This window comes from Oryza sativa, chromosome 2, assembly GCF_034140825.1.
Source record: "Oryza sativa Japonica Group chromosome 2, ASM3414082v1".
In the NCBI taxonomy this organism is placed as follows: Eukaryota; Viridiplantae; Streptophyta; class Magnoliopsida; order Poales; family Poaceae; genus Oryza; species Oryza sativa.
The window spans coordinates 36231060-36245968 of record NC_089036.1 but is presented as its reverse complement, the minus strand read 5'-3'; the positions used below and the strand labels follow the sequence as shown (position 1 = coordinate 36245968).

At 44.3% G+C, this 14909-nt stretch overlaps 4 protein-coding genes across 5 annotated transcripts; 3 read left to right on the top strand and 1 right to left on the bottom strand.

Annotated features, from left to right (window-relative positions):
- Positions 1-2532: 2532 nt before the first annotated feature.
- On the top strand, positions 2533-4381 carry LOC4331249 (large ribosomal RNA subunit accumulation protein YCED homolog 1, chloroplastic). The gene is made up of 2 exons (XM_015770604.3): positions 2533-3063; positions 3792-4381. The coding sequence occupies exons 1-2, from the start codon at positions 2540-2542 to the stop codon at positions 4207-4209; spliced, it is 942 nt and encodes a 313-aa protein (XP_015626090.3). The 5' UTR covers positions 2533-2539; the 3' UTR covers positions 4210-4381.
- Positions 4382-4532: 151 nt separating this feature from the next.
- LOC4331248 (zinc finger CCCH domain-containing protein 19-like) lies at positions 4533-8142 on the bottom strand. Of its 2 annotated transcripts, none has more exons than XM_015770603.3 (3): positions 7748-7927; positions 6886-6996; positions 4533-6655 (listed from the first exon to the last, which is right to left on the bottom strand). In XM_015770603.3, exons 2-3 carry the CDS (start codon positions 6955-6957, stop codon positions 4925-4927), a joined length of 1803 nt encoding a protein of 600 aa, XP_015626089.1. In that variant the 5' UTR covers positions 6958-6996; positions 7748-7927; the 3' UTR covers positions 4533-4924. The 2 variants fall into 2 exon arrangements, with proteins under 2 accessions (XP_015626089.1, NP_001410802.1); NM_001423873.1 differs by lacking the exon at positions 7748-7927 and adding an exon at positions 7935-8142 and having other exon boundaries at positions 4534-6655.
- A 1139-nt stretch (positions 8143-9281) lies between these two features.
- On the top strand, positions 9282-13375 carry LOC107280076 (uncharacterized). Its single transcript, XM_066307192.1, has 5 exons — positions 9282-12179; positions 12319-12391; positions 12464-12523; positions 12664-12934; positions 13029-13375. The coding sequence occupies exons 1-5, from the start codon at positions 9282-9284 to the stop codon at positions 13030-13032; spliced, it is 3306 nt and encodes a 1101-aa protein (XP_066163289.1). The 3' UTR covers positions 13033-13375.
- A 33-nt stretch (positions 13376-13408) lies between these two features.
- LOC136351059 (serine/threonine-protein phosphatase 7 long form homolog) lies at positions 13409-14594 on the top strand. Its single transcript, XM_066307193.1, has 4 exons — positions 13409-13694; positions 13787-13992; positions 14087-14381; positions 14463-14594. The coding sequence occupies exons 1-4, from the start codon at positions 13509-13511 to the stop codon at positions 14580-14582; spliced, it is 807 nt and encodes a 268-aa protein (XP_066163290.1). The 5' UTR covers positions 13409-13508; the 3' UTR covers positions 14583-14594.
- Positions 14595-14909: the final 315 nt, after the last annotated feature.

The window sequence follows — 14909 nt, the reverse complement described above, 5'->3', positions numbered from 1 at the left end:
CTCGAGCGATCTACCATATTTTTTATTCGTTCTCCTTAAAAACTTTAAAAAATAAGACTTCTTATTGTCTCGTTGGGTTTTATTTTTTATAATTTTTAGAAGTCTCGTCAAACATCATTATTGTACTCTTCTACGGCCCGTTCAGTGCCTTCCTCTTTATTGTAATTGGGATTCTGAAAATCAAACATAATTATCATTGGAGTTTATTTTTTACTTTCTATAAGACCCGCCAACTGTTGGTGGCTCAACCACTGTATTCCTATGCGACCCGCATGGTGCCTCTCAATTTTATTATCATTGAGATTTTAAATATCGAAAATGATTGTCGTTGTGGTTTATTTTTTTTTACTTTGTAGAAGTCCCGCCAACTGTCGTGACCGGTTACTTAATGGCTTGCCGTTATCCCTCCTCTTAATCATCATTGGGATTCTATTTAGAATTTTGTTTATAGTTTTTTTATGCCCCATCAACTGCCACCACCCTACTCCTTTACGGGCTTGCTTCTCTTCTCTTTGTTGCAATTTCTCATCGTTGTATTCTATATGGACTATTTTTTTTAAAAAAAATCATATTTTCATTCCAATATTTTGATATTTATAAATTATATTCCTACTTGAACACTTATAATTATTTTTCTATTTTTTAGAATTTACTTTATTTTTTATTCCAAATTTTCATTAACTTCCTAATGTGTTCTAGACGGTCTCTTCTTTCAATAGTCTTTATTTTTATTCTAAATTTAGTTATTTATAAACCATATTCCTAGTTGAACTCTTATTTTTATTTTTCTAATTTCTGAATTAATTTTAGTTTTTATTTCTAATTTTCATTAATCTTGTATTGTGCTGTATAGTGGGAAATCTTTCAATATTTCTTATTCTTTTTATTTCCAATTTCTATTGTTTGAAAATTGTAATCTTACTTGAACTCTTATTATTCTTATTTTTATAATTTTGGAATTTATTCTATTTTTTATTCCAAATTTTAATTAATCTTTAATTGTGTTCTACATGGACTCTTCTTTCCATATTTTTTTATTCCGAATTTCAATAATTTCTAGATGTATTTTTACTCGAACTCTTCTCCTCTTTTTCTTGGATTAATGTGGGATTTTGTAGCCTCCATAGGAAACTAAATATAATACACACAATGGAAATTGTTCAGGGTTTTCCGTGAAAATTGTTCTTTTAAGTACTATAAGTCTATAACCTACGACATAGGTGAGTTATCTTTATTTTCTTATGGCATGCAACTAAAGGGTTCACAAAGTGCTAGATTCTTATGAAGACAGGGACTGTGTTTTTTTTCCTTCCCGTTCGAGCTAGCTTGTCTATAATTATTATTTGTTAAGGTGGTCTATTATGCCAAGAAATATTTTTTCCTTATACAATTAACTTATATACTATATATGTTTTGTTATAACTTATTATAAATTAAATCAACCAATATTAGTGGTGTAGAATTTTTCAAATATGATTATTGGAGTAAATGTTTTTTTTCAAGTATGATCAATGGAGTAAATTTAAACCCTTCGTAATTAAACAACAAATGTAATTGTGCATATATTTTTTTTCTAGTTCCAATATAGTGAACAGACTCCTTAAATATGTATTTAAGTAGAAAAAAAACTTTTAGTAAGCTACAAAATTATTACCAACAATCTATCGTGTAGGTGTACGTGTTGATATCAAAGATGAATTAATGCGCCTGGTTTTTGCGTGACAGCAAGATTATCTGGCTAATTAAGTGATTTGAGTCTAGATGTACTCTTCCATGGACTGTGCATCTTTTGTTTTTCCTTTTTTTCCACACCCAATCGGAAAGCATCCTTGTCCAAATACTATTAGGAATCCAACATGCATGTATGCACGTACGTGAAAGATTAGAGTAACTTTCCTATTATGTATTGGATAGACTTTGTTTCGTACTGATAAAAATTTTTTTTCAGATAAACCTACACCCTTTAATTTATATTCATTGTAATCTAACGGTGTAGCTTTTTTCTCTTTTCTTCGATTAATGTGAGAATTTCTAGCCTCGACAGCGAACGTGGTGCCTTTATTCAAAGCTGTTTTAATAATATAATAGAGTAACTTTCCTATTATGTATTGGATAGACTTTGTTTCGTACTGATAAAATTTTTTTTTCTGATAAACCTACACCCTTTAATTTATATTCATTGTAATCTAACGGTGTAGCTTTTTTCTCTTTTCTTCGATTAACTAGCCTCGACAGCGAACGTGGTGTCTTTATTCAAAGCTATTTTAATAATATAATAGATAGATAGATAGATAGATAGATAGATACTAGTACATGCTTTTTTTTTTGTTACTGGTGTTTTTTTACTTGTTATAAACATAGCGTCTTTTGGAGAAACTGGCATTTCCATGAGCAGCGATGGGCTGTTACTTCCGCGCACCACGGCGCATCCCTTGGGCCTTACTAAATGATTCAGCCCATGGGCCCTACAACACGCGGGAGAGGATGGGATGGCCGATGGCACCAAGAGGAGGAAGAAGAAGCTTGGGGGGTGGAGAAGATGATGATGATTGGGTTTGGCATTGGGGGCGTCGCAGGAGCCTTGCCCTTGGTCCTCCGCCGCACTCGCACCTGCACCCCTCCCCCGCCGATGGCGATGACCCCACTCCACCACACCTGCTCCTTCTTCTTCCGACCACAACCCTCTCCTAGTCTCTCCCACTCCCCATGCGCCGCCGCCGCCGACGACGACTTCTTCACCGTCGACTACGACCCAGAGGAGGAGAAAGAAGAAGACGAGGAGGGTTCTCCGTGGGAGGGCGCGGTGGTGTACCGGCGGGACGCGTCGGTTCACCACCTCGAGTACGCCACCACACTGGAGCGCCTCGGCCTTGGCGACCTCTCCTCCACTCACTCTCGGGCGCGCGCCGCCACCATGGGAATCCTCATCCTCTCCTCCACCAACCTTACCGGTACCAAGGACGATGACACCCCGGTGCTCGTCTCCCTCGACGTTGCCAGGCGCCGCGGCCGCCTCCGCCTCGACGGCATCGTCCGCACTGTCATCACCCTCGGTTGCTATGGGTAAACCTCTCTTTTCCTTTCCTTTTAGACAAGGCAGTAGTATGACCCAAAGAAATTGGTTTCATTAGGCAAAGGCAAGTACAGTAACAATCTTTTTAACTTATCACCTCTACTACTGTTCATAAATACATCATATTACCCACCCTTTTAGCTTTGTCTTGTGCAATTTTTCACTTCTATGTCCATGCTGGATTGGACTTTGCCTACCGGTCAAATACACTTCACTGCTCCATACAGCTAGTACTAGTTTGTTACATTTGGCATATCTTCACTTTAAGTTGAAGCTAGCTGTGAGTTTTTTCGTTAAATTAGTCAAACAAATAAATAACTATTCCGTAGGAGGAAAACTTTAGGACAACAATCTCAACTTCATCTCTCATACAGTAGGTAATACAGTATTTTTCTCTTTTAGCTCACAACCATTGTGGGAAGTTTCCAAATTTATTGTCCGACTAAGCTGCTCTTGTGTGCAAACCTTGAAATAATATAATATATATCTAGTAATTGCATAATAAAGGTTTATGGAGGATTGAATATGAAGCAACTAGTTTTTTTTTTGTTGACGTAACAACTAGTATATATTCAGTGAATATCACTTTCGTTGTTGACAATACATGAGTTGTTCACAAAGTAGAAACAGGCTATTTTTTTTGGTTAATTTAATTCTGGCACAACTTGAAGACAAGGTTGATAGTGCTATACTGAAACGCACTGTGCTTCATTTTCAGGTGTGCTGAGCCAGCGCCTCAAGGTATATTTGCCAATTTTTCCCTCTTACTGACCGAAGACAGAGTAGAGGAACCTGATGTGGTTGATCTCGGCACGATATTTGAAGAAGAACAAACCAAAGCTCCTTCGCTAACCGGAAGCCAAGAAGATGGAGACGATGAAGATATAGATTGGGATGACCGGCTGCATTTCCCAGCTGGAGAAAAGGAGATTGATATCTCAAAGCACATCAGGGACATCATTCACTTGGAGATCACGCTCGATGCCCTGTGCAGTCCCACCTGCAAAGGTCTCTGCCTTGGCTGCGGCGAAAACCTCAACACCAGCAGCTGCAGCTGCAACGCAGAGAAACAGCAGGCCAAGAATGTTCAGCGGCGAGGGCCTCTCAAAGACCTGTTGAAGCCACTGCAAAGGTGATGTAAACACCGCACGGCAGATTTTATACGGTGATATGTATGTAATACTTTGTAGGAGTATTCGAAGATAATATGTTTAGATGATAAATTTCTTCTCGTCCTCCTTTTTGAGCTCATCTCCTACTCTACTTTTTAAGACGGAAAAATAGACGCCATGACTTGTCTGTTTGCTATCTGAGGCATCGATTTGTAGGGTGACAGTTTTCTTGTGCATAAATATACGCGAATGAACTGTCTGCTGTGTTCGACCCAGCAAAGCGACACAGATCGAAATTGCAATATGAGATACACAATTCAAAAGCAAGAAAAATGAAATGTTAAATCTGGAGGTAAGAGCAATGTATTCTCTACCAGAAAGAAAAGGCTTCAAGGCCTTTTATCATCTTATACACTGATGAATATAAATAGAAGTAGTACATTGTGTAACCTGTTAGGTCATTTTGATTTAACTAATGATACAACAACACAAGCAGGCAGAGGAGAGCACACCCACACATTAGAGTACAAGCAGCCGCCTCTTGGCTGAAACACAAGCTCTCCGATGAGCCAATTTTATCTTCCTCCCAACTTTATTAGCTGAATTCTCTGGCGCAGTGAAGTAAAAGTATCTAGCACCACAAGAAAAACAGACCAACATCTTGTTGGGAGGGATACTAACACATCTTTCAATTCTTCGGTCATACCATATATAGTGGCACGCCTACTGCAACGCAGCTTCAAGTGATCATCACACCCACTTTGCGCGCGAAATCGTCGTCGTCCTCCAAATCATCGTCTTCGTCTTCATACTCCTGGTAGTCATTTTCCTCCGCCGCATTAACGTCATCCATCTCGTAGTCGTACTCTTCTGCTGTCTCTACATCTTGCTGCTCCTCCAGCTCCCTGCTCGCATCGTCTGCAGCTTCAGCAGCAATGTCATCCGCAGGAGACAGGCTGTCGCCATACACCACATCGTCTTCAGGTTGGAAGGCTTCTTCTCCATTCCCCTCGGTGTTCATTCCAACTATGTCATCCTCGATGTTTCGGAAATCATTCTGAGATCCTTCTTCATCTCCCCCAGAATGTTCTTCCCGTTTGCTGCCAAAATCGGTAGCATTTCCAGAATCTGCCTCTCTTTTTCTCTTCAGGATGGCATTTAATGGTTTTGGGCCATCAAACAGAACAGGGTCCGAAGAGTCTTTGATGGTAACTATTTCGGATGTCATTCGAACTGGCCCTGTTAAAGAACGACTACTCTTCATTAAACTGCCTGCAACCTTTTTTGCTTTCAGCTCTGCAAGGCTCTTTGGCCCAGCAAAGTTCAACGATTCAGCATCTTCATTTGCTTTTGACAAAGAACTTTGTACATTACCAGATACATCCTCATTTGGTTTAGCCTTTAGCCTATCATGAAGCTTCCCTCTAAGGTCTGTTTGACTTGGTGGTGACAATCTAGCTCGAGGCCCTCTGTCTCTCTCTTTCTCAGGCTGTAAGCCAAGTCTGTCAAACGTTGTTTCCGCTGGAAGTCTTATTCTACCACGCAATCGAGAGCTTGAGACGCCGTCATTGGAAGCTTGCTCTTCACCACGCTGACGATGACGGTCATGGCGTTCATCCTCAGGATAGACATTATGTCTATCAGAGACCTGCCCTGATCTGGGATTATTGAGCCTTCTTTGCTTCAATAGCCTTTGCCGCAAATCTGAACTGTCTGCAGTCAAAGGCATAGGTTCTCTCTGAGAAAACCTACTCTCTGACAACAATTTCTCAGCTGAACCTCTGTGTGACCTTTCAAATCCATAACTATCATGAGTTTGCCTAAGCATCCCAATGTGCTGCTCCCCGTTAGTACGACGGTAAGCACCACGGTCTTCCCTGAGTGACTGTTCAGTATTGTCATCAGCACCACCAGTAAGAACATCAGAACCAGGAGAAGGTTCCCTCACAAATTCACCCATCTCCACACCATTTTCAGCTAAATCGTCTCCAGTTGAGGGTGGAGGTCGGTAATTCTTTGTTACACCCGATGGCATATAAGAACCTTTTTTATCATGAATAATTCCTGACGAGTGACCAGCCCTGTTTGTCAAATTTTGCTTCTGAGCAGTTTTGCCATTATGAGCACTGTCCTTAGGCTTGTCAAATATGGCAGGAGGTGCATTCTGCTGAGCAGAAGAGTTTGGTTTTGTCCACGAGTTCTTCAACTGAGGATGAGGCACAGAAGCAGGAGCAAAAACCTTTGTTGTGTGCTGAGGGGCAGGACTTCCAGTAGCCTGTGGCAAATGCAAGAAGGCGCACCTATCCCCTTTTACGCACATGCCCTTTTGAAAGTAATAACATGGAACTCCTTGCTTGGCTGTGCCACTGGCAGGATTAGGCACAGGAGCTTGAGCAGGCACAGAAACCTGTGGTGCAGATTGTTGAGATGTTCGTGGTGTTGTGGGTGCTCCGACCAGGCCATCCAACGGCTGAAAAGTGAGCAAGATTATTAGTTATCAACCCCAGGTTGCTCGTAGTATTTGATTGAGTAAGTATTATCATGTGCAGTTGTGTACAAGAATTGTTGCCACAAGAATAAGCTAATTGGAGAAACTTATATAGTAGCTTACAGTGTCGGCATGTTTCGCAGTGGCACTAAACATATAATAATTGCAGTAGTTTTGGTTGAAGAAAAAAAAAACGGAGAGCAAGGGAGTACCGGGTGCCTGAATGAGCATTTAGGATTAGCGCAGTTGCCATTGAACCAATACCAGCAATCCCTAGGATTCATCCTGGCAGCATCACTATGACGGTACTCACATTCACTTCCCTGAGTGAGTAAAGGAAAAAGATGATGTCAGTATATTGAAATAAGGCCGTGTTTAGTTCCAAAATAATTCTTCAAACTTCAAACTTTTCCATCACATCAAAACTTTCCTACACACACAAACTTCCAACTTTCCATCACATCGTTCCAATTTCAACCAAACTTCCAATTTTAATGTGAACTAAACACAGCCTAAAGAGCATTGCAGGTGAAGAATGAATGAATCAGTAAGGTGCAACGCATTAGAAACGACAAATGAAATAAATCTCTGGCTTGGAACCGATGACGTACTCCGTGATAATCTACTCAAAAATGGAAGTTTTCATATATGAATATTGAAGCAAGGTGCATATGGAGAGACCGACAAGAGAACTATATTTATGGGTTAGTGGAGTATTGTCTTAATATTGGGCACATAGCTAGAAAATAAGCAGGTGAGATGGTGAGGTAAGTAAAGGATGTGATGAAGAGCGACGAAATGTTTTGTTGTCCCCCACCACAGCACATGAGGATCCTAGCCATGCACCGCACCCCCCCCCCCCCCCCCGGCCTTGAGCTTAGCCTAGTAAGTAGTAGTAGAACCGAAAACCTAGCACAAACACAAGTTTTGTGCGAGCTGAGGACATGTCATCTCATCGCATACGCTATATATACAGATGAATTAATGAATTAATTAATTAGTTGAAAGGGCAAACGAATCTACTGTTGTAGCATCTTTCTAATCTACAAGAGAGAATTTCCCAAGAAGACTTACAAAGGTAAAAGTAAGGGAATGAAAAGAAATCAAGATAGAGTGGAGGGAAGGCAGATCGAAAGAGGGGGTGGGTGTAGCAGATGAGAGAAGCGGCAGATCGGGAGGTAATCGAGCAAGAGGAGAAGGGGGGAAAAAGATGGATGAAAAGAAAAAGGAAAGGAGGAGGAAAGTAAAGGAAAGGCAAGACCTTCTTGCAGGTCAACGGGGAGGCGAGGAAGTAGATGCAGTCGGTGCTCCGGCGGCGGCGGGCTTCTTCGGCGTCGACGGGCGGTCGCACGGCGGAGTCCATGGGATGAGATGTGGATGGGATGGATTCAGCAGCGCGTGAGAGAGAGATGCTGCTTGTCTTTTTGGTTATGTTACTCTTATTATTATTATGTGGTCGTCTTGCCTCCGCACCGCACTTCACCCTCTCAGCTTATTATTATAGCTCATCAATCAAGCTATTTCCCCCACATTTGCTCCCAAACTGGAGTACTAGTCACTCCCTCCCTATAGGTATGTAAGTCCAGAAACTCCAGATCTACCTTTGCCTCCTTTGGGTCCCAATTTCTGACACACACTCTAGTCTGCTTGCCGCACGTACAAGTACGAATGAATGAATATGCCGTTTTTTTGACAAATTGACCCTTTTCAAAAACTTAATTCGAAACTAACCCCTGCCAAAAACTTCAACCAAAACTAGGCCGTCGGCTCAGCGCCAAGCGCATTGGCGCTGAGGTTGGCCGTGTCAGCGCCAACGGGACTGGCGCTGACATTGTGCCACCGTGGCGGCCGGGCCGATCCCCTAGCTGACGTGGCAGCTACCTCAGCGCCAACCGCTTCGGCGCTGAGGTGCCTAACCTCAGCGCCAAGTAAGTTGGCGCTGACCTTGGCTACTTAGAGCCCGGCCGAGGCCGCCCCAGCCAGTTCTTCCTCCGTTTTTTCCCCAGCCGCCCGCCTAGGGTTCGGTCGCCACCGCGTTCTCCTCGCCCAATCTCCCCCAAAAACCTCTCTAATCGAAGGTGATTTGTGCGACATTGAGTTTGGGATCGGAAGAGAAGGTAAACCCCTCTATAAACCCTAAGTTCCCCAAAGTTTTATTGGATATTTTGCATTGTTTTGGTTGTAGACGTGGTTTGATAATAGTTGGCTAAGGATGGATTATTAGATGGATAATATGGGTGGGGATGAAGTGTGGAAGTGGCATATCTTTATCCATTTGGTTGTTATTGATACATTTGACAAAATATATTTGGGATGGATGTTTGGTGATGCACTAGGGTTTGATGGGAGATGGATGTGTGGTGATGGCCTAGGATGTGGGATGGATTTGTGGTGATTGAGAGGGTTTGAAAGGGGTTGATGTGTGGTGAAGGGTAGGTAATTTGTAGGAGTAGAGTTTTTTTTTATCAATAATGTGTAGTATTTGAGTAATGTACTTATTTATTGGAAAAATTAGACATGTTGTTAGCTTTTGAAGTATTGGTATTGCAATGGTAATTACATATTATTTTCAAGTAATTAATGTTTATGCATGGGTTTAAAATTGTAGATGGATAGATTGGTCCGGCTTCATTATGGTGGTTGTGTGGTAGATGAAAGTACACATGGAAGCCAATTTGAGGGAATGACAGTTAGACAATTAGTGTTTTTTGCGAAGCCTACCTTTGAGGAGTTAATGTCTCGCATCAAGCATGAATTGGATTGGAATGATGAGTCGGTTGGTATGCAAGGGAGATACGATGTGGGCGGCGGTGTCATGTCACATAAATTTATGTTAGACTTGAATGGAGAGATCGAATGGCAAACATATATAGATATAGTATTGGGGTCACATTTCAAATCTCTTGAGGTGTTTGCATGGAAGAAAGATGGTAGGATAGGGAAGAAAGAACTTATAGAATCACCCATTAGCTGTCACGAACTGTCGGAGAGGTGTAGTAGGAAGGAAGAATTGATTGAGGAAGACGTGGAGGGGGGCGAGGGAGTAAATGATATGGCGGATGTGGAGGTCAGGGAAGAGAATGACCCGGTAAGGGAGGAAGTACATGCAGAGGAGAATGTGCCGTTAAGGGAAGAAGTACATGCAGAGGACAATGTGCCGTTAAGGGAGGAAGTTAATGTGGAGGAGAATGTGCCGGTAAGAGAGGAAGGAGATGTTGAGGATGGTCGGGAGGTAGGAGATGATGTGGAGTTGCCTGAGGAAGAAGCGAATGCTAAGAATGTAAGTATGGGCCTAAGGGAGTTGGCTAGGCTGAAATTCTATACCCGAGAGGAGTGTGAGGAGGCTATGATACGCAGTGGATTGAACCCAGGCTGGTTGGAGTATGATACAGAGGATGAATTGGATGAGTCCGCTTCCGACTCCGATGATGATCGTCCAGTGCGTAAGATGTCAGAGCATGAAAGGACTGTGTTTGCGAAACTGGTGGGTAGAAACCCGGAAATAACACAATTCGAGGATCTTACCAGATCTGGGCTAGCAATTGCTGATGGGGATCCACAATATGACGGTGCCTTCGAACCAATGTGTGATGAACCAAGGAAGGGGTTGGAGTTTCGATCGATGGATGATCTGAAAATATGGCTACAGAGTTATTCTATCCGTGTCCACCGGCCGTACCATGTGAAGGAATCTAACGCGTCAGTAAAGTATACTGTGGCTTGTCTCGATCGCCATTGCAAATGGCAGATTAATGCAAGGAAGAGTGGAGGAGATAGGTGGCGGGTGACTAGGGTGGGCGAAGACCACACATGCTGTAGTGCGGAAGTAACCGGCAAGCATTTGCAACTTACTTCAAGGTTTATTGGAAACAGGTTACAGGCATTTGTGCGAGCTGAACCAACTTTATCTCCAACAGCGATTGTCGAGGCAGTTGAGCAAATATGGCACTATCGGCCTACGTATGGCAAAGCATGGCGTGCTAAGCAAGTTGCTATGAAGGTCATTTGGGGAGATTGGGACGAGGCGTATGTTCGCTTGCCTACACTGATGCGTGCCATCAAAGCAAAGAACCCTACCATGCATTTCCGTGTTGAGGCTCATCCCGAGAAGTCCAGGATGGTGGATGGAGTACAGAGGCGAGTATTTGGACGTGCATATTGGATATTTGGCCAGTCCATAGAAGCATTCAAGCACTTGAGGCCGGTGCTAGCAATTGATGGCACTTTCTTAACCGGTAAATACCAAGGTACATTGCTCACGGCAATAGGGGTCGACGCCGGGTTACATCTTGTTCCCTTAGCGTTTGCTCTGGTAGAGAAGGAGAATACATCCAACTGGGAGTGGTTCATCAACATGTTGAGAAACAAGTTGATCGGTCCTAATAGAGAAGTGTGTATAATTTCTGATAGACACCCTGGCATTTTGAACTCCATCATCCACATCATGCCTCATCACCTAACCATTCACCACAGGTGGTGCATGAGGCACTTCTGTGCTAACTTCTACACAGCTGGAGCTACGACTGATCAGATGAAAGATCTTGAGCGCATATGTCAAATAAATGAGAAAGCATTGTTCCTAGATGAGATAAAACGCCTCATGGGTGTGGTCGGAGAGAGGCCAAAGAAGTGGCTAGAAGACCATATGCCACTTAAGGTCAAATGGGCAAGAGCATTTGATACCAACGGGCGTCGTCATAGCATCATGACTAGTAATATGGCCGAGAGTTTCAATAATGTATTGAGAGGCATTCGGAAACTGCCGGTTACAGCTATTGTGGCATACACATTTTCAAAGTGCAATAGTTGGTTTGTCGATAGACACAAAGAGGCAACTGTAGATATCCTGTGTGGAAAGAAGTGGCCCACAAAAGTTAAGGACATGTTGGAGGAGCAGCAAAGACGAACCTTGGGGCAAAGAGCAGCATGTTTTGATTTCCCTTCGATGAAGTATGAGGTCAGCGAGCAAGGCGGAGTCACGGCGGCTGGGGTTCAATGGGGTGGACGTCACTACGTCGTGGTTGCGAGAGATAACACATGTAGTTGTCAGTTCCCTCAGCTCCATCACTTGCCATGCTCCCACATGATAACCGTTTGTAAGTTGCGAGGTTTGGATGTGGAGGTGGCCCCCCGAATGTGTTATGAAGCTTCCAATAAGGCTGTGCAGGACTCGTACTCCCCTAGGTTTGAACCTTACCTAGATCCATCGCAGTGGCCAAGTTATGATGGAGAGTTCTTCGTGCCCGACTTGTCATTAAAGAACAACACACGAGGAAGAAGAAGGACAAGAAGGTTCAAGAACGATATGGACAAAGCATACAAAGGCTCAGCCAACCGACGGTCACAAAAGCCGAACAATACAAATTCAGAGCCGGTCATGCAAAATAGATGCTCGCTATGCCACGAACTAGGCCATAAGAAAACTAGGTGCCCGAAGCGAGACAAGTCTAAGGATCGACCGAAAAAGCGCCGTAGGACGGGGGGAGGTGGTGAGGGTAGCACACAGGTGGGATTGGATGACATTCATTTGCTAAGTTCATATTGTTGCATCAATGTTTACTTTCTGTTGTCCTCCTTTCCGTTCTCATTGTGATTTTTCCATTTAATATTTTTTCAATTACTAATGATTCCATTTTCATTTGCAGGATGGAGCACTTTCCGGGGTTGGAGGATTTCTACGAGGAGAAGCACCGGGCCCCACAGATTGCCAGCGGAGAGGTTAGCATCAACAATATTCCATTTTTTTTATGATCGAATTTATTTTTTCTTCTTTGATTTTAGTTTGTACAGATAGATCATCCATCATAGAGATATCTCAAATCAAAGTTCAGGAGCCTCAAAGCAGAGCATGTAAACACACAGATCTTCTTTTCAGTTTTCTTGCTCAATCCCAAAATTAAAGTTCCTAGTTGCATGATGTATTTTCCACAACCCTTGTATATGATATATTGTCGCTAACTTTATGTTATTATGTTTGTCTATTGATGCAGCGCTTGAAGACCCTTCGAGTCAGAGGTCACACGGCGCACATACTGTTCGACGACCGGTACGTCCCGTACCTACGGCGGGCGAAGCTCTTGGCGTTCGTGACCATGGCGCAGCGACCGGTGCCTCTGTACAACGCTGCTGCTCTGACGGCCCTAGTGGACCGGTGGCGTCCAGAGACACACACCTTCCACCTACCGTGCGGGGAGCTGACGGTCACTCTGGAGGACGTCGCCATGATCCTGGGTCTTCCTATCCGGGGTCAGGCGGTCACAGGTGACACAGCGTCAGGGAATTACTAACGAGTCTTCGTATTCATTTGTTAATTTTTTTGCAATTACTAATAATTCCATTTAATTTCCGGTTACAGGTGACACAGCGTCGGGGAACTGGAGGGAGAGGGTCGAGGAGTACCTTGGTCTGGAGCCTCCAGTGGCACCTGATGGTCAGAGGCAGACGAAGACATCAGGGGTTCCTTTGAGTTGGTTGCGAGCCAACTTCGGTCAGTGTCCCGCTGAGGCAGACGAGGCTACAGTACAGCGATACTGCAGGGCGTACGTGCTGTACATCTTCGGCAGTATTCTGTTCCCTGACTCTGGTGGAGACATGGCTTCTTGGATGTGGCTGCCGTTGCTCGCGGACTGGGACGAGGCGGGTACCTTCAGCTGGGGGTCGGCTGCCCTAGCCTGGTTGTACCGGCAACTCTGTGATGCTTGCCGAAGGTAAGGCGGGGACGCGAACCTAGCAGGCTGTGTTTGGTTGCTACAGGTAAGTTCACGCATGTTATGTTTCATAACATTTCAATTTCTTGCTAACATGTTGGAAGCTAACGTATGTGACGCAGGTTTGGATGTGGATGAGGCTTCCAGTTGGTCGGCCCATGTGGAGGACCCATCAGGCTTGGCCGCACCAGGATGCAGACCGACGTCCCACTGTAGCTCACCTGTGGGAATCGGCCCCATCTCCAGTAGTAGGCCGCAGGAATTTGGCGTACTACCACTACACAAACGAGATGGACTACCTACAGCCAGAACATGTAAGCTATTCGGGGTTCTATCACACATGAAGATGGTTTCTTACTATATAGTACTAAATGTGCTTCAATGTGTTTTATTTTTGTTGCTGCAGGTGGTGTGGATGCCATATCAGGCACAGGAAGTGCTCGAGCTAGAACTGAATCCCATGTGCCATATAGAGGATGCGTTGAAGACCCTACGGTGCCCACTGATCTGCTTCTATGCAGTGGAGTTCCAGATGTGCCACCGCGTGATGCGGCAATTCGGGAGGCTTCAAACAATCCCGCACCGTTTCTCCACGAGTATCGACCTACACAAGTTAGTAATTTCACTTAACAATTTATTTTGCTTGCCCAATCAGTCACTTCAACATTTACTACATATTTGAGTTGGACATTTTGCATACGTGCAGGGTGGACCGTCGGAAGAACAAGAAGGTGACTGATTGGGCTTACTACCATCAGGATCATATCACGCAATGGGAGAAGTTCGAGGAGAATGGAGTACCAGACCAGGGTCAGCACAACGGGACGGAGTTCGACTTGTACTTGGCGTGGCTCCACAGGACCTACCGTCTTGTCCTACGTCCGGCTTGGACACTAGCCGACATAGCGGATGACCCCGAGGATGTTGAGGAGCAGAACGAGTACGATACTCGTACCCGTCTAGGTACCACGGTCGAGACGGGACCTGTTCGCGACAGAGTGGTTAGTTTCTAGCATTAATGTTGTATATTATTTCATTTCAATGCCATATATGTTGTGACTTACTTCATTTCAATCCTACAGGCTCGAGAGCTCTTGCGGACCGTCAACGACGCGGGAGTGGCGCTAGGCACGGCTCCTGGCTCCGAAGGAGAGGGCGGCACCCTCCGCAACGCCCTACAGGTAATCGTTGGAAAGAGATGAAACTACGGTGTTTTCTTCCAAAAGCGATAACTTAACATGGATTATTTTTTATGCAGAGACTACGGTAGCGATGTCGGAAGTTGGCAGCAAGGCTCGGCTGCAGGTCGACTGATGTGGTCGAACATGCTCATGCCCACCAAGAGGGGGATGAAGAAGGGGAGGTGGGTGACGAGGAGGGCGAGCAAGACAAAGAGGCGGAGGAAGGAGATGAGGAGGAAGAAGGGGATGAGGACAGAGAAGAGGAGGCGGATGAGCTCGGTCCCTCGCAGCTAGAGGACGCACCAGAGTCGTCACAGCCGGATATCTCGCAGCCCGGCCCGTCTCGAC